Source organism: Chaetodon auriga, chromosome 1 (assembly GCF_051107435.1).
Source record: "Chaetodon auriga isolate fChaAug3 chromosome 1, fChaAug3.hap1, whole genome shotgun sequence".
Classification (NCBI taxonomy): Eukaryota; Metazoa; Chordata; class Actinopteri; order Chaetodontiformes; family Chaetodontidae; genus Chaetodon; species Chaetodon auriga.
The window spans coordinates 30,827,315-30,845,967 of record NC_135074.1 but is presented as its reverse complement, the minus strand read 5'-3'; the positions used below and the strand labels follow the sequence as shown (position 1 = coordinate 30,845,967).

General features: G+C 46.1%; 1 protein-coding gene across 1 annotated transcript in view; it reads left to right on the top strand.

Annotated features, from left to right (window-relative positions):
* crtc3 (CREB regulated transcription coactivator 3) overlaps positions 1-6,674 on the top strand; it is a 32,601-nt gene extending 25,927 nt beyond the window's left edge. The window contains exons 11-15 of the mRNA XM_076734414.1: positions 575-810; positions 1,256-1,411; positions 1,905-1,988; positions 2,809-3,034; positions 3,885-6,674. Of these exons, the coding sequence (XP_076590529.1) occupies positions 575-810; positions 1,256-1,411; positions 1,905-1,988; positions 2,809-3,034; positions 3,885-4,090 (908 nt within the window). The 3' untranslated portion in view covers positions 4,091-6,674. The remainder of the gene's footprint in view (positions 1-574; positions 811-1,255; positions 1,412-1,904; positions 1,989-2,808; positions 3,035-3,884) is intronic.
* The last annotated feature ends 11,979 nt before the right edge of the window (positions 6,675-18,653 follow it).

Genomic DNA, 18,653 nt, shown 5'->3' with positions numbered 1-18,653 from the left:
ACGTGAGTCATCATCTGCTGGATTCTAGCTGTCATAGCTTCAGTAACGATAAGGTCTGTCCCAGCTTTGGAGCGCACGGTGGGAACCACAGCTCCGGTGCTTTGAACAGGTTCCAGGTGTCTTCTCTGCCAGCGGGCCGTACTTTACGGATAATTCCCTGAATGATCTCTCTGTCTCCAACTTCCTCACTGGAATCTGATCACGCCCTCCGCCGCTCCCCCTCCGTCTGTCCTTCTGTGCTCTGTGAGCGTCTGCGTGGTCGGGCTCTCATGTCGGACACAGTTCAGCTTGGCCGAGCACCAAAGTGACAGAGGAACTCTGACCCCGCTTTGGCTGACGACAATCAGCCCTTTTCTTTCCCCTCTGTCTTCTCATTTTCCTTTGCTCTGCCCTCCATCTTTCTCTCCATCCCCAGTCACACAATAAAGTCCAGTGTTTTGGGTGGAGGGTTGGAGAGCATGCTGGAAAATCGAGTACATGCGACATCATAACTTCCACATGTTCTGTTCGTGAGGGCTCATATCTGCTCTGGATTCACAGCTGCCTCATCCATCCGTCTTTACTGTCCCCGCAGGTCTGTCCTCCTCTCTGAGCAACCCCTCAATCCAGGCGTCCCTCAACAACTGCCAGCTGCAGTCGTCGCTCAGCAATCCCTCCATCAACTCGTCCCTGCGTCTGTCCAACAACTCCCCCCGCCGACGGCCCGCTCCCATCAGCCCCCTCACTCTGTCTCCTGGCAGCGAGCAGCGCAGGGGTCTGACCAAGCAGCTGTCTCCCACCATGTCCCCCTCGCTGTCCCCCATCACACAGGTACACACACCTCACTCTGAAGCTTTACTTTCATCAGTCTATAAAACGGATTAGTGTGAGAAACATGAGTGATTTTGTCTGTTTGTGCAGACCAACAGAAATAAGTTCTGGGGGTTTTGTGTTGAGCTCTTGTTGATTCGGGGTCCTGACATCTCCAGTGTCACTGCAGGTTGTAAACTAAGAACCGGTGCTGTCAAAAACAGGAAAACTAACAAACATTTGTGGCGGTCAGGAATGTGCGATGATGTAAAGTCTGACCTCTAAGGAAGAATCTGCCATTGCATTAAAGCACAGTGGTGCAGTTGTTTTTACTCCAGCTTTGATGGGAAAGTGTAGCTGAGTAATGACACAAAGATCCAAATAAATCAACTTTTAGGTCCCAGCTCTTTATTGAACTTGTCGTCGGCCTGTAGTGACTCCTGCTGGCTTCCTCTGCTCTGTGTAGGGAGTTGCTTTGGATACCAGCAACATGCCAAGGGAGCCGCCTCCGCCCTATCCGCTCTACCAACAATCCCAGCATGCAGTGGACCAGAGCAGACAGCGCCAGCAGCAGCCTGTTTCCCCCCTTCAGAACATCCCAGTGGACTTCAACACGAGCCAAGTGAGTGCCATGAGCAGCGTGTGTCGGCACACACTCCTCACATCATAACACTGAACATAAACACGACATGTTTTATCACCAGGCTTTGTGCTGCTGTGTGCGTGTGCGCTGTTTGACATTCAGAGCTTGTTTTTGTCGCCCTGAAGGGCAGAAATTAGTGTAGATTCAATTTTAAGTCAGTACAGGCTGAGTTGATCACATTCTTGCTGAATAGGCCAACAGATAAAAATATTCTGCAAAAACAGTTCTTCTCCTCACATGGACACATCAAGCTCAGCTCATCCAGTCGGGTCAGTTTGTGTCAGTCAGGAGACGAAAGATTCAAAGTGTTCGTCTCCTGATTGAGTTGCTGCATTTATCGCCTGATCATGACTGAAGCCCAAAGCCCGTCGACTCGCCCGCAATCAGCAGCTGATAAGATGAAACAGAAAACTTGCAGATCTTTTGTTTCTTCCCAAATTTGATGTTTTGGGACTCTTTTCCTCCCTGACAGCACAACAACATGGCGACACTCTTCAATGACCCCTTCATGGAGCCTCAGTTCTCCAATCGCCAGAGCAAGACCCTCCCCTATCAGGTAGAGGTTCTCACACACACACACACACACACACACACACACACACACACACACACACACACACACACAGACAGACGGGGCTCGACCGAATGTCGTTTCTTTACATTCATTCAGGTTTTCAAATGAAGCGTCATCATATTTTACTTTTAGTTTAAAGTAACCTCTGAGCTCCTCCTGCTGCCTAACGGCTCCTGCTCTGAGGAGAACCCGGTGTCCTCCTGGTGTTTACTCCTCCAGAAGCTGTGGTCTGCCCCCGGCTCGCTCCTCCAGACCCTCCCGGCTCTCAGCAGCCGTCTGTCGCTCCGCTCTGCCTCGTCTGTGATCCGCATCCAAACGTTGATTCAGAGTTTGAGTGTCAGTGTTATGAATGAAGCTTCAGACGGTTCGGTACAGTCCTTCAGACCACACACACGTCTACGAACAAAGAAGTGTGTATCTGTGTGAGTAGTCAGAATCCATCTCTGACCACACATTTCAGCCAGTACAGTTGGATTGTTTGGAGCTTTGCATTATGCATAAAAGCCTGAGTGATCGAGACCGGAAGCAGACTCTACCTGTTACAGGGACGTAAATCTTTTACTTCCAGAACGTCTTCAGCTGAGAAAGTTCGCAGGTTTACAGAAGAAATGTGTTGAAGTGACGTTCAGTCTGCTGTTTGTCAGCAGGGAGTGTGTCGCTGTCATCACACGGTTTTCTGGACGTTGTGAGAGAACACGTGAAGACGTCCCGTAGAGTTAGAATGAACACAAGGACGACTCGTCTCACTGACTCTTTGCATTTTGTTTCATTTGCCATTTTCTCTCCACCATCTGCCGGCCAGTTGGACCAGTTCACTCTGTTGGAAAACACGATGAGCTCCACAGCAGGGGGTACTTGCTTCGACCCTTCCTCCTCCTCCTCCTCCTCCTCCTCCTTGCTCTACTACTCCCAGGCTGCCCTCTCAGGCCTGGGTGGCAGCCATGGAAACCTGCAGGACCCGATGCACATGAGGTCCAACATGCTGTACTCCAACTGCAGCGGAGGCCTGCCCAACATCATCCTCACTGGTGAGTCCAGCAGGTCGGTCGGTTGTTTTGGTGTCCCTCACCGGCCACCATACAAATCTGGGCTGAAAGCTTCAGATGATATTTTTTACCTGGAGGAATAATTTACCTGTTTAAAGCTGCAGTAACTGACTTTTAGCCCCAAGCTGAGAGATGCACAGTCCTGACGTCTTTTTGCCTCCAGCAGGTGGAGGTTAGTATCAGCCGCCTGCCGTGAAGCCTCTCTGTGGGTTCATGACCACGAGTGACTCCATCCCCATGATGTCCGCTGATTAGATTCAGGCAATCAGTGCAGCTTTGATGTTATGAGCACTTTGACTGTTTTCTTTACGATCCTAATACGAGACGAGGAAATGTGCTAAAGATAATGAGGACTGGCTGAGTGCAGCGTCCTGCGTGTGCTCTGCATCGCTAAAGACGTTCAGCAGCTCTTTGCAGTTAAAGCATTAATTGCCTGTAAAGAGCAGCGATTGTTTCCCTGAACCGTCTCTGTTAACACGCCGCTGTGTGGCTGAGTGCAGGCCTCAGCAGGAGTGTGCCGTCATGTCTCTGATTCTTTCCTGAGGCTCTGATCAAACACGAGTGTCTGCACAGCGGCTTGTTTTTCTCGCAGGCGGAAAATGAAGCTGCAGCCGTGACGTTGTTGACTTGTGTCTGCGCCGCCTTGGGCCCCGGCTCTGTTTTGGCTGTGAGCGCTGATGTTTGAGTCCTTTTATATTTGGCAGTGTCGGATTAATTTAAAAGAGCCGTCAGGACTAGCGATCAGGGCGGTGACACTGTTAGCTGTAGCTGAGGAGGTGTTTTCCGGAGCAGAGGAAACGCTCACCCACCATCATCTGTTTCTCTCTCTCAGATGACTCCAACCCCAGTCTGTCAAAGGACATCAGCAGCGCTCTCTCTACGGTGCCGGAGTGTTTTGACTCGGAGGGAGGCTTCCCGTTGGAGGACGAGCTGCGCATCGAGCCCCTCAGCCTGGACGGTCTGAGCATGCTCAGCGATCCCGACATGGTGCTGCCGGACCCGTCGGTGGAGGACACGTTCCGCAGCGACAGACTCTGAGCTCAGAGAGCGTCGCGGCGTTGGAGAAGGACGGCACGCGCACACACACACACACGTGGATTTGCAGATGTGAACATGCATGCAGTCTTTCTCTGTGGACCACTGCGCATGCGTCCACCGCCACTGAGATTCATTCAATGTGAAAGACATGAGCACAGTCATGCACACACACTTTGAAAGGAGGAGACACAAACTCTGTTTACACACGCTTCATGCAGTCACACACACACACACACACACACACACACACACACACACACACACACACACTCACTCGAGCTCCGCACACATTAGTTACGATGAGCTGGATCGATGCAGTTTCAGGTTTAGGACTGGATGCAGCTCTGAGAGTCCACACCTCCTCCAGCCCCCCCCCCGCTTCTTTCCCTCATCGGCAGCTGACAGCCCCCCCGAAGCCATGGCAACCTCATCACCATGGTTACACACCATAGCAACCCCATCCACATGCTGAAGAGCAGCAGAAATGCCGACACACAACGCGCTCCTCTTCCTCAGTCAGCGAGGGAGCGGCGGGCCGGAGCGGCTCGATGTCGGCGGTGGAGCACCTGGGACCCGGTCTTCTTCAGGTCCAGAAACCAGCAGCGCCGTGGCCCCTTCAGGCTCCACCACAGTCCCTCTGAAGTGAAGACTGGAGGGATCAGAGCTTTAGATGAGACGTGGTCTGTGAATGTGAACACACACAGAACAGATGCGTGAGCCTCGATTCAGTCTGATCAGAATGTATTTTCACACAGACACAAAAAGGGCAAACTGTTTACAACGACAGAGATTTTATTCAGTAAGTACGTCTTCAAAGAACAGATTTTTGGCTTTCTAACGAGGACTAAAATGCAAAGACGTGTTGAATAAATGCTTTACTTTTCCTCGTCGTCGGATGGACCCCCCCCCCCCCCCCCCCCCCCCCCCCCGCCCTCCTCGCTCAGAGGTGACTCGGCTGTGACTTCCTCTGACGGCACTGGGACACCATCAAAAACCGTTTTTAAAAGGACCGTTTGACACGTTTTTCAGGTGTTGAGAGACGTCTGTACCTACATGCATCGCATATGTTCTATTTGACGTTTTGTACCGAGCTGTAATGGCGCTTGTTTTGACTTTAATCTTGTGAATAAGGGCATGCGCTGTGCTACTGTGGATCGATTACGTCCCCAATATCTCTCTGCATCCGGCTTTCTGTCCTCGTGTTATGGCAGTACAGTGACCCCCCGCACGCCCACCCTGTGGCTGAACCGTCACGGTGATTCAGAGAGCAGACTGTAACCACGTGGACATCGGACATCATGTAACATTGCACTTAATCTCTTTTGCACTAATTGGTTCACAGTGTGTAGACTCATGTGTTTGTCGTGTGTTATTTTTTTCCTGATGACCCAAAGACGTTCAGCGAAGCCGCCACGATTAAGAAAAGTGAGACTTTATGTGGCTAAACGTGTGTGTCATGACTGCACACACACATTTTACAACACCAGCAACAGGTGTTACATTTTGATATGATGTGAACAAACTGATGAAATTTGATTTTCTAGTCACATGTTTGTGTGGAGAGCTCGTATTTACAGGTGATTATGTAACGACTGGCTCATGTAGGGCATTGAGTGCCCCCCAGTGTCTGTTTTAATAAGTCAAAGAGCTATTTTTCATATTGCCTCTGAAAAGGATTCGGAGCAAACGTCTCACTTCAGCTATGCAAATATTGGAGTGCAGTGAAGCCTGCTGAGCGGGTGCAGCTTGGACTTTATGCAGTGCGACGCGGCTCGCAGGTTCATTCACGTTCACGACGTCGTGGGGGATCAAATATTGGAGAAATCACAATATTACATGAGTCCAGTGTCCACAGTGTGTGTTGACTGACTGATCGGAGAAGGTTTAAAGTTTGGGTAGCAGGTGAGATGAAGCGTGTCTCTGCGTTCAGCGGATGTCTCACCGTCTGTCCAGAGCGTTGGACACAGACTGAGTGTGGTTACCTGTCAGATACAAAATGAAGAGGGCTGTCGGTTACCATGAGGCTGTTTCTGAGAGTTTCTATTCGCCAGTTTTTCCTGCTCTCTCGTGACCTGTGGGTGAGTGATGGAGCCACTTTGTCTTTGTCTGTCCCCGCCTGTCTGCTGCTGTCCAAACGCTGCCTTCTGCTGCCTTACTTTGTTGTATTTTGACTTTTCATATTCCAGCAGGCCCCTGTGTGAGCGAGCGATCGCCGCCCTTTAGCTTTAGCTCTGTGTGGTCCTCACTGCCCTTCTTTTCTGTCACTTTCATTTGTCTCTTAGGTTTTTTTTTTGTGTGTCTTACTTTTTTAGTTGCATATTAAAATGTACAGTTCTGTTATTTAAAGAATGTTTTTGTCCACTAGTGTTACTACTTTTTTTTTTTTGTAATGTCATTTGAGTTTGTTTTCCTCGAGATATAAAATGTTCTTGGTTTGTAACGTATGTTATAGTGCTTATCTTTCTGATTTAATATAAACAATAAAACTCTATACTGTGTATTCAGTCCTGCGGCCTTGTTGTCTTTCTGAAGGTTGTTTTTTGGCCTTGTTGTTGGATTGTACAGCTGAAGGTCGACATGCAGCAGAGGCCTCGGGTGGGACTCAGACGTGGGCTGCTGCTGAGGAGGGGCCCACCAGGTGAGCCGGCGGCCCCCCCAGGTGCTTTAAATGTCACAGGGTGTAGTTGTGGTTCTTGCCAGTAGATGGCAGCAGTGTGGTGAAGTTCAGATGAGCGAATCACTGCAAACATCTTTGTGCTGTTTGGAAAAAAAAAAATGTGTATGTTGTTGAGAGAGTTTTCTGCCTTTTCTGTGCGCTGACAAATCATTTGAAATGAAGTCAGTTTTCTTTCTTTCCAGAGAAAAAAACGTCCTTGTTGGCTGCTTTATGTTTTAAAACAGGCCTTCAGTTTAGTGATTTTGAGTCTAATTAAGCCTTCTGTGATTTGTTGTTCGGCCTCGGCCGACACCAACTGAACTGCACCATCAACCTTCAAAGTTCTTCATTTTAAAATGCAGATTTTTTACTCTTAGATGCATCACTTCCTAAAAGCCACATTTTGGAGAAACATCTGGACTTTCTTTACCAGATTCCTTTTAAATTCTGTCTTGGTTTTCTCTGGAGCGAAGCACCACTGACCCCCGTCCTGCTTTTAGACAAATGTGCTTTTTCTTGGTGTTCCAGCTCATCAGAGGCGACCGCAAAGTCCTTTCAGGTGTAACTGATGGCTGTAATACTCGCTGTTTATTTGCAAAGATCCAAATTGGACTCAGATGGGAACAATTTCATGCTGATTTCTGCCTCCCTACCAGCCTGCAGCCTGCAGAGACCGTCAGCTGTGGGGTGAAGCGATGGGCCACAAGACTCGCGTCCTTCTTTACCAAATGTCCCCTGAGCAGTGATTCCTGGTGAGCTGCAGGAGGAGGACAGTCAGAAGAAGACGGAAAGTTCTGTAACTTCAAGCCACTTGATTCACTCAGATATAAACTTCTGCTGAAGCCGCACGCCGTTTCTAGTAGAAACGTGTTGAGAAAGGATGCGTTTATGGCCGGTACGCACGGGCAGGACAATTAAAGCAACCAGAAACGGTTTCTGTTTACATAATCGTTCTGAAAGAGAAAGATGTGAAGAGGTCCTTTAACTGTTTGATCAAGAAATGGTTCATTTCAACAGTCAAACCAGTTGTTCTCAAACGATTAACGTTGGATTTAGAAATCTGACATTTGGTGTCCAGTGGGAGGGAGTTACAGCCATGCATTCACACACACACACACACACACACACACACACACACACACACACAGTATATATTGTGTGTGAGGACAGTATAGTCTGACAGATGGACAGTGTGGGCTCCTGGAAATCTGCCAACCTCATATGTAGAATGCAATCTGGGAGTGGGTTCCCAAAACAACACACACACACACACACACACACACACACACACACACACACAGAGGGAGCTGAACAGATAATCACAGTCATCAGTCAGAGAGCTGGAGTTGGTCCACATAGTGAGTCTGGGCAGGTCAGGATGCCAGCCCGAAATTCCTCTGAGGATGATGTTAGTGTGTGTGTGTGTGTGTGTGTGTGTGTGTGTGTGTGTGTGTGTGCACCGTCCAGCTGGTGGGAACCTGAAGGAGCTCTGAACTGAGCTGCTGGCTGAAAGTAATTAATGAAGTCTGTGAAGCCACTGGCAGCCTAACTGTGTCGCAGCAAACTGCTCTTATTGTTGTTTAAATTCTGATTTGGAGCGATGAAAAAACGTTTGAGACATACAAAAATAAACACTTTATTCTCAGATTAAACACGTCATCCAGATTATCTTAAAGTCCACTTACTAGTTTTATGCCCCGCTAATGATTTCCAGCTGAAGCACAAGCTGCGATAAACATTAGCGACAAGCCAGTGCAGAAAATGGAGCATCCAGCAGTTAAGATAAGTCTTATCTTATCTTAATGAGCCACATAATTTTCATGACTCCAAATGGATGCTAATGTTGCTCCGTGTCTGCATAGATATTCTTTTTGCTAACACATGTAGCATACCAGCTTCTTTCTCCCTCTGAGTCCCTGAACGTCTCTTCAGGATCGTGTTCGTCTGCTCTGGTTGTGTTCAGCCCGTCACCCACGGCTCATCACAGGCAGCTCCACAGGTTTGTCATCCATATGACTGTCATTAAGGCAATAAGAGAACTTTCATCCACCTGTTCTTATGCACATTTTCAATTTCGATGAAGGTTAATGGATGGAGTCGCAAATTAATTCACATTTTAATTTGCTGATTCTCAAATTCTGCTAAATTGGTGCTAAATGTTTGTGAAGACTTGACTGTATTTAATGCACAGAAAATATAGTAATTAATGGCTGGTGAATGACCAATCACTCGTTCTTAATTTAAAGCGTAAATTTGAAAATTCTTTACTTAGACGACACCTAGTGGTCGTGTCAAGAATGACACCGATGAGCCCGATTTCCACAAAGGTCTCATTTCCTTTCAAACATGAACTTGCAAAATCAGAATCATTATTATTACATTATCACACAGTTTTAAAATTGTTATTAAGTAAAGCTATTAAGTAAAGTTATAGCTAATAATTAATTATTAAAGAAATTTTTTTTTAGATTCATTTTGATTATTTTAAACTCCTGTTTTTTGATTTCCTTTCAGTAAAAGCCAGTCGGGGTGTTTCTGTAATTGTCTTTTTATGGCAGTTTTCAGATTGTAGATTTTTGATCACTTCTGTCTCATTTGTTGACACTTCCTTTCATTTTTATTTCTAGCGTAACAGCAGCTCAAAGCTCGTTTGCTCGGTCGTTAACTTTTAATGAATGTGTGATATTAAAATGTACTTGCTGTTGCCGCCGTTCTAACTTTAACTACACACTAAACCACATCGTTTCCTTTTGTCTCCACGTCCTCTTCCTGTGTTTTTTCTGTTTTCTTTTTCATTTGCTTGCACTTAACTGTCCTCGTGTCCTTGCTCTTTTACTCTTGGCAGTGAGAAAAGCATCTTTGACTTTCACAGCTATGACTCAGTGTTTTTACCACATGTTCTGCTGATGTTTGTGTGGCCGAGCGAGTCCTCCTCTCTCTGTGTTGTTCGGCAGTTAATTCCGCCCTGAACCCTCAGAGAAAAACTGTGAGCTGCGACCGAAAATGTCTCCAGATTGGATTCCTTCAGGTGGTTGTGATATTGATAAAAGAGGAGACAGAAATGTGTTTTGAAAACTGTCCCGTTTTCATTTAAAGACTGGGCGGATTTCAAGAAGTGCTGGCATGGAATGAAAGTCAGGCAGCGGCCCACACTTTGTGAAAACAGAAAAAAGACTCAGAGCAGAGCCGCTTGACTCTTTTCTGCTGTTTGAGACACTAAACATGCAGTGAAGTCATTTATATTCTGTCACTCTGCTGCTCTTCTGGCATCAATTGTATGTGTGAAAGAGGAAAGAAAGAAAATGTACATTTAACTCCACTTTGAGACTTAAAGCCTCAGTGAAAACTGTACAAAGTGTTTAGAAAAATGCGCCAAAGGAAAAGTCATTGTCCTCCACATCTCACATCGTGGACTATAAAAGCTTTTTTTTTTTTTTTTTTTTTGGTGTCCTGTGCGGTTGAAGCGTAGAATGTATAAAACATGGACTCTGTGATGTGATGTCACTCGCAGGTTTCTGTAGAGCCATCGTGAGGCTCAGTGACTCCTCCGGCTGTCGCCATCTTGGCAGCGCCTGACTCCACCAAACTCCCAGCTAATCCAATAATGGGCAAAGAGGTGGAGTGTGGGTGGAGCTGAGGCGGCCAAAAGAAATCTGGTGGCAGAAACCTGACAGCTAGCTGTCAGTCACAGCAGCAGTGGCCATAGTTATGCATAACTTCAAGCTTTAGTATAATTCAAATGAGTGAGTATTTCAGAAATTCAACCCCATTCAGTCGTCATGAATGGGGAAATTAGCTATAGAGACCAGACTGTGAGCATCTTCATTTCTGCTGTGAAGTTGGCCGTTTAAATATGGGGGTCTATGGGGTTTGACTCACTTTTGGGGTCAGTCTCAAGTGGCCATTCGTGGAATTGCAGTTTTTGCATTGCCCTCATTTTTCAGCCCCGGAGGGAAGACTGTGGTACTGTACTGTACTCATGTTAAACAATACTGAGCAAAAGAAAGTAAGTTTCTATGTGAATCATTGACCGGTGAGTTTATGCCAGGAGCATTTAGCTTTTGCATAAGCACAAAATCACGTATGTAGCATCAAATGTACATTCAAGAGCCCTTTAACGTGATTTTCATTTTGAAACGAGTCAGCAGGAAAAAGGCAGTCAGAGACGGACTGTCCAGCCAACTCACAGAGCTAGCATTAGCTTAATTAGCTGGCTAGCTTTGGCTGATTAAGCCTGCCAATGTTTGTCATCTCAGCTGACAGGCAGCTAAAAATGATTTTTTTTTTACATCTGTCTGAAATCAAGGCCTCATTGTTTTAAAATTGCTTTGAATTTTGTTGGTAATCTGCCACCGTTATCATTGAAACTAAGCTTGAACTAAGAGGCTGGATGAAGGGGTCATTTGCAGACTAGTTAGTTAGTTCTGACTTGTTAGCAAAAGCCACATGAAAAGTCTGGGACATGAACGTCTGCACCAAACTTGACGATCCGTCACCTCAGTGTTGGACTTCCCCCTCAGTTATCACAGCATGTAAATGCTTGCGACCTGTATTTTTAGCCTGCTGGTTCTCGGATGGCGGCGCGGTCACACCTCTGCTGCTGTGTGTTGCGCGAGACTGAAATAGCTTAATCCCACACAACAGGAGCAGGATCAGAGCCGAACGGGCTCAAATAAACCTCGTTCCCAGAACAGGAGGAGGAGCAGGAGCATCTGATCTGCGGTCTGCCTTGTGAATGGAGGCTTGGATGTGGTTGGTGCTGCTTTGGGCTTTTGTTTACATGCTTATGTGTTATTCTCAGCCAAGACGTTTGAACCGCTTTCCTGCTCGATGGGAACATCTGTCGGCAATAAGCGAGTCGGGGATGACTTTGTTTACTGCGTGTTTGTGAATTTAATTTTGTAGATGTCAAGTTATTTTTGCATGCACACACACACACACACACACACACACACACACACACACACACACACACACGCTGCAGTGGTGTTGATTCCCTCCTGCAGCTGTGTTTGGTGGCTTATACGTGTTTGCACTGAGATGATGAGATCTGTTTCTTAGACTACCGTGTCACCGACATAAACACAACTTGTCTGCTGCATCTGCGCAACCTGAGGCCCAGAAAAACTCTGTTTATCTCTGTGTGATTTATCGTACATGCAGTAACTTCTGGTGTGCTGTACAGGAGGCAGCCTACGCTGAAGCGTGATGTTTACCGGACTTCACGTGTGAAGGAGAGACGCTGAGATAACGTCAGCCTGGACGGAGGCAGCAGATGTTTCCCATCCGGACGCCTTGCTTAGACTGACGGCTTACAGGTCGGTGTGAATTTACGAGGAAAAGCCACACTGGTTTCCACCTCAGTGTGAAGCTGTCCTCATATTTCACGGCTCATATGCAGCTTTGAGCAAAATCTGAATTAAGGCAATCATGGCTGAAGACGTGGAAGATAATAATTTGGCTTGAAATTGTCCTGTTGCTGTTTTCTTAACCAGAGTCTCCAAACTTTTCTTCAAAGTTAATGTCCTCACTTTGACTGTCATCATGTTGTCCTCACAGTGAGCGTCCTCACAGGGTCCCCACGATGACTCTATGTTAGCAGTGAAATACACCAGCAAATTTATCGCACTCCAGCTTCGTTAAAGAAATTACTTGTTAGTCATGTGACTTCATCTGAATAACACTTCTTGTTGTTATTATAGGATATCTTCCTATTTAAAGTCAGACCCAGTTTCAGGCTCTCAGTCGTGCGGTTGTGGAGGTAAACGTGATGATGACAAACTTTATTTCTTTTTACAAAGTGCTTTACAAAATAAACCGAATGTGGTTTTCACACACGTCAGGCCTCACTAATAACACTGAACACCCATCGTACGCCACATTTTTCACATTTCAAGCAGTCAGTCATGTCACCTGCAGCCCACAGCGCTCCACCCGCAGACCGCTGCTGACATCTGTTGTGTGGAGTGGACGGTTATGCATCTGATGTGGATCACCACACGAACCGCTGTGAGGTTTTCCAGACGACACCCAGTTTTGATGTCAGGTTATTCACGATGTAAAATCGGTTCAGTAAAAGTGTGAAATTAGCCCTGCAGACTTACACACACACATTTCCTGACTGTCATTTTTTTCTTTGCAGGTGAAGCAGTAAAAAACATCTTCTAACCTAAACAGCGAAACTACAACATGTTGGGTCCCAAACGTTCATCACGTCGTCGAACTTGTCGACCTCCTCTTGCTCAAAACGTACCGACTTACTCATCCAGACAGTCCAGAGCAGCATGTGGCTGTTTGGTTTCCGTACATAAACTTTTGTTGCAGATGTTTAGCCTCTTTCACAGTATTCAAACAGTGCAGTAAATGTAGTGGATGGTATTTACTGGAGGCTTTAAGTGGCTTTTTGCGTGTGTAACTTTCTCCGATGGGAACGCGGTTGGTGAAATTGCCGTGCTAATGAAAAGCTCTTATTATGATGACTCTGGACAACACGTAGCTCCATGGCTGACGAAGGAGCATGGCTGCTCACTCAGGTCCTGGAGCAGCTTTGTTTTTCAGCGTTTCTAACCTGAGTGTCAGGCTGTGTAATTCTCTCATACCTTCCTGCCAGCAGTAAATCAAAGTTGTTGTTGTCTTTGTTCCTCCTCTGTTATTTTATGAACTTTATGGACCTCATACATCAAACCTTCACAGCCTCTGCAAGTGCCTGCCCACGACATAATTCTGCTCCAGCCATTAAGCCAGCGCCACATCCAAAACATGTCACAACATCCCATCCACCCATACAGTAATGTGTTGCCCGGCTGACGGACGACGGCTTGAGATGAAAGCAGGAAGTGCCTGCAGGGTCTTGCGAAGACTTTCAGCCTTTCAAAATATAAAAGCCTGTCATGTCATCCAGCGGGCACATATACCTCCACTTCAAATACCACCCATGATGCATGCTGGGATGCTGCCATTTTGCTGCACATGTAGACCCTCAGAGAGCTCTGATTCTCCGCTTCATATCTTTTTCTTCTTTTATCTTTTGTCGACTGAACCTCGTCCGGAATAAGATGAAGTCAATCAATCTCCTGAAGAGAGGCTCAGTTTTCATTTGCTCTAGAGGCTCCATATGTTGACAAAATTCACAAATAGGTTCCTCCACACCATTAGTATTTTTTTCCACCGCTTGATGACAGTCATCCAGATTTTAATCGCCTGTCTGTGCTGCCCGGACCTGCGTGTTGTCTTGTTACAGACACAGTTTTAGGCTGCTGGGCAAAGAGCGAAATGGCACTCAAAGAGCGGATACCTCTGCCAAGGATGCTCCTACATTTTTTTTTGGCTAATGTTAGCATCTGCCTCTGGATGTGCATCAAAAGCACAGTGATGTAATCACAGGATGAAAAGAAAGTGTTGAAAAAGATCAAAGATGAAAGCGTTTGTACAGTCGACGTGCACCAATGGGACTTAATTCACTGTAGACACAGATTAAAGTTTTAGGTGTTGCCGGGCTCCATCATTACTGAACATCGTGTAAACCTTTCACCGTGTGCTCTGTGTGTTTAGAACCTCTTTCTAACATAACATTAAATCTGTACTGACGTTTACCTCTTTATGTCAAACAAAAGACAACTATTCAAGACATAATGTGACTTTCTGTGTTGTTATGTGCAGCCGTCACTTAAAAGGGGAAAGAACCATTAATCAGGTGCAGTAAAGACGTTAATGTGCTCTCTGTATGCAGGTGTTTTGAAATATTCCCCATCATTGAAAGACAGTCGTTTAGTCGTGTCATAGCTGATCACTTCCTGTCGCACCCTGCTCTTAACGAGCTGTTAGTGTTAGCGACTGACTGCTGATGGACGGTGAAACGTCATCTCAAACTTCAAATCATTATTTTGACCTTTACACCTCTGAATCAGGATCAGCAGGAGCACAGCGGAATTTCAGATCTATCTTAAAACCAATAAAGGCCCAAAACTTTGAAAGGAAGCGTTCGATTTGTTGTTCGCTGTGTGTGCACTTTCACACAGCAGTCTCATTCTTTATAAAAGAAATATGGAGCTGCATCATTTTGTTGTATTATTTACTTTATGGGGTTTGCGGTCAGGACTGCTCGAGGCTCCTGTGCCCTGCAGTCCAGTCTGAATTTTGTCCAGGACTCCAATACCACACAGATGAAAGCTGTGGAGACTTGTTCGCTCTGGAGCTGCTGACAGAAACGCCGACGGTCTTCTGTATGAGATGCTGACCTGTGATGTCATTAATCAGTCTGTTCAGAGTGTTTTTGAAGTATTTTTAGAAGCTCAAAGCTTGTGATGTACTCGCCCTTAACACTTTTAATGCTTGTGTTTAGCGGTTTTCCCCTCAGATGTTGTGCTGCTTTGAAGCTGAACTGTGTGCATCTACAATATTTAACACTGCAGGACGCAGTTCAGCACGTGAACAGAGGGGGCAGTATAACAGGGTGTGACATCAGGTCAGCAGCAAACATAGCTGAAGAAAAACAAAGGGATATGTGGTTGATTTTGACCACTTCAGGTGTCAACATGTTTAATTACGTTGTGCAAAATGAGAAGTTCTCTCTTCGAGACGTAAAGTAAAATCCTGACGTTGTCCTGATCTGCCTCTCGTGGATATAATTTTTAATCGTCCGTGTATGCACGAACAATTAAAGTGAGACTTAAATTTCAGCAGACAGCAACAACACTTCTTACAAGCTCAAACACATTTCACTTCCTCGCTGCAGCTGTGTTAAGGCTGCATGTAGCGTAGAGGACTTTTCACACCACCACCGGCAGCCTTTCATCAGTGCTGGTGTGTGAAACCCAGTCCGCCCATCAAGTTTCTCCATTCATACTGGCAGGCTGCCAAGCTCAGTAAAAACCTGAAAGACTCCAACCCTCCCCTCCACCCACCCACCTCCCCGATAATGTCTTTGAGGAGTGGTGAAGTGCCTCTTCAGCTCAGGAGCCTCTTATTACAGAGCAGCACTCTGCTGCCAAATGCACACACACAGAAAGAGAGAGCATACGAGCATGAATGTGATGATTACTGTAAACACTCGCCTATCTGTCTCTCAGTAAACACACGCAGTCACTAAACAGTGAAGTGTGTTCAGTAACGATGGGGGAACTAAAGGGAGGGCGAAGGAAAATGTCTCCGCAAGCCTCGACAAGCACGGAGACCTCGGAGCACTTGACTCCGAGGTCTCCGGCGCCGTCGCCACAGAGCTGACGTTTGACATTTCCAATCATTTCCAACCTGCGTCTAACTGCGTGGACTCTGGTTCCAGCCGGACGTGATCATATCTGTACATTCACCTTCATCTTCATCAGTGTCTTCACAACACAGCTGGGAGGAAGATGGGAAGATTGTTATTATGAGAGCAAGAGAAGACACTGAGACCTCAAGTCTAAAGGCCCCACAACATGAATAAAACAAAATACTCAGTTCATTTTTTAGCCTTTTTGTGTTTCCATATTTCAAAGTTTTCTCACTGAGTCACTCAAAGAAGGAATGTCAAACTGAAAAGAAGCTGATCTCATGATGTACCAACTGGATCTGACTACATCAGAGCGGCCCAGGCTCACAACAAAGCTTGTAATAGACCCATCCATCCACTGGAGGACCACACACACGACCATCACACATGAGATCAGAGTTCGATTCCTGCGTGAAACCAATGTTGACTGTTTAAGGAAGCAGCTATTTTAAGCCAAACCATGATGTTTCCAACTTCACTGAGTAACTTTGGTGCATAAACCAAACTGTGACCATCACTGAATATTTCTCACCAAGCTTTATTTTAAAAGTGTGACTGGACGTTGCAGATTTATTATTGCAAACTTGACTGTGGAATGAGAAGGAAAACGTGACACAGACATGGTGGAGCGGCGGGTGTATGACACTTTGGTGTTGATCAGGAAGGAAGGCAGCGAACAGGACTGAAAATAACATCAATGCTTTAAGACATCACCTCGTCCATGAACACTGACGGTTGTTTAACAATGAAGACATCATCTCGTTACGGCACGACCTCATCAGACCACATCGTTTGTTGTTGAGAGACCCCTTCTGGTAGGAAATGAGATGCTGTGCGCTTAATGAAACCACACTGGTGTTGTTGAGGATTGTGCAGCGACACACCTGCACTCTGCTGACTGCTGCTGCCTGTCTGATCCTCCTGGAGATTTATGGCTCGTGTTGTCTGCAAGTCAACATTTGTAGGTTAGTAAATCATTCTTTTGGCATCTGCAAAGGGCTTCAGATGACTGCAACCTCACTTCCTGTGTGCTGGTAAGTGGTCTGACTCAGCATAATATTTACATTAGCAACATGACCCTGTGTGGTCAGAAACAAGCCAACTGCTTACTAGTAGTAACAGAAACCGACAGCTGAGATCACAGTTAAGGCTCTGAGGCTCTGCAGCTCGGAGTGGAGAAGCCGTTTCCTCTGTTATGTCTGCACGGCTCCAGATGAGAGTTCAAGGTCGCCTGTTGAAACTGCAGCGCAGCTCAGATGAATCGTCTCCGCCTCGGCTGAGCTTAAAGGGACTGTGACAGACAGAGGTGGAGACGGTGCTCTGGGTTCACGGAAAGGCCACGAGGTTGCTTCATCCCGCTTGTGCTGTTGGACACGCAGTGCAGGAAACTGGAGAGGACCTGCATGTTGCTGCCTGATGCATCCAAAAAAAAAAAAAAGTGCTCAAACTGTAAAACAAAACCTGCTTAAAGAGAATGTGGTTCGTCAAATGTAAAGCTCAGTGAGAAACAAAGGAGGGATACAGTTGCACATGTCACGATGAAGAGGGATCACTGAAAGGTGTCCTGACATGTAGGTGAAGATGGAAGAAACACTGAAGCCGTGAAAGCTCGTACACGTCGACACTGAACCTCTGGGGAATGTTACAGAAATATGATGTGATATAGGAGATTATAATCTACCTAAACATGAAATAAGGTCACTTTAAACTCTACTGGCGACCCCAAAGTTCATGAAGGAACTCTGGAAACTGACGGCATGAAACTAAAAATGAAAACACTAAAAGTCGATAAACTTTGTTTCAACACTCTAACATCTCTGATTTCTGACAAGATCCTGGTTTAACTAGAAAAAGTGAAAAATAAGATGCTTATTTTAGTAAATACATAAGTTTACAATTGTCTCATTTCCTTTTTTGGGTGTGAACAAGAAACAGGAAACTGGCCCTGGGGCCCCAGAACTCCAGGGGACCTAAACGCAGCAGGACTGCTGTGTGCTGACTGGTTTGTGTTAATTTAATTAAAAACGATGGGTTCAACATCCTCATTATTTCAGCTCTGTGCTGCATGTTCCTAAATCACATTAGTGCACATGCAAATTACTGCACAGGCAGTGTGACGGCAAAGAAAAACTGAGAGCGAGATGAATGGGGTCAGCAGGGGCCCAGCACCTCATTTTTTGTCCTCTAGCATGTTAATATGGCCACAGAGACAGCTGCTCTTTAGTTAGTTAAGGCCTCCACACTGCATGAGGCCACGTGGAAGTGTATTAACATGATATCAAAGGAAATATGTGATACAATAAAGTAAAAACATCAAAACTCCAACCAGATTTTCCAAATGCCTGCAAGGAGATGAACATGTCTGCAGAGAGTGAAGGACAAAGCGCCTGTCTCACACCGTCCAGCACAGTCGTCCCTCCTGTCCTGTGTGGCAGCATCTGGCTTTGATTCTTATTCAGGTTTTCCCATTAATCTGTCACCTGCCTGCAGGAGTGAAAGATGTCCACCTTTGTGGACATTAGAGACACACTGCAGGGACTTTTTATCTGATTAAGATTTTACTTTCATCATAAAATCAAAACTGTTGCGAAGCTCTGAACCAGCTTCAGCTCGATCAGTGATTCACACTTCATGTGCAGCCATCCTTCTCCCACCTG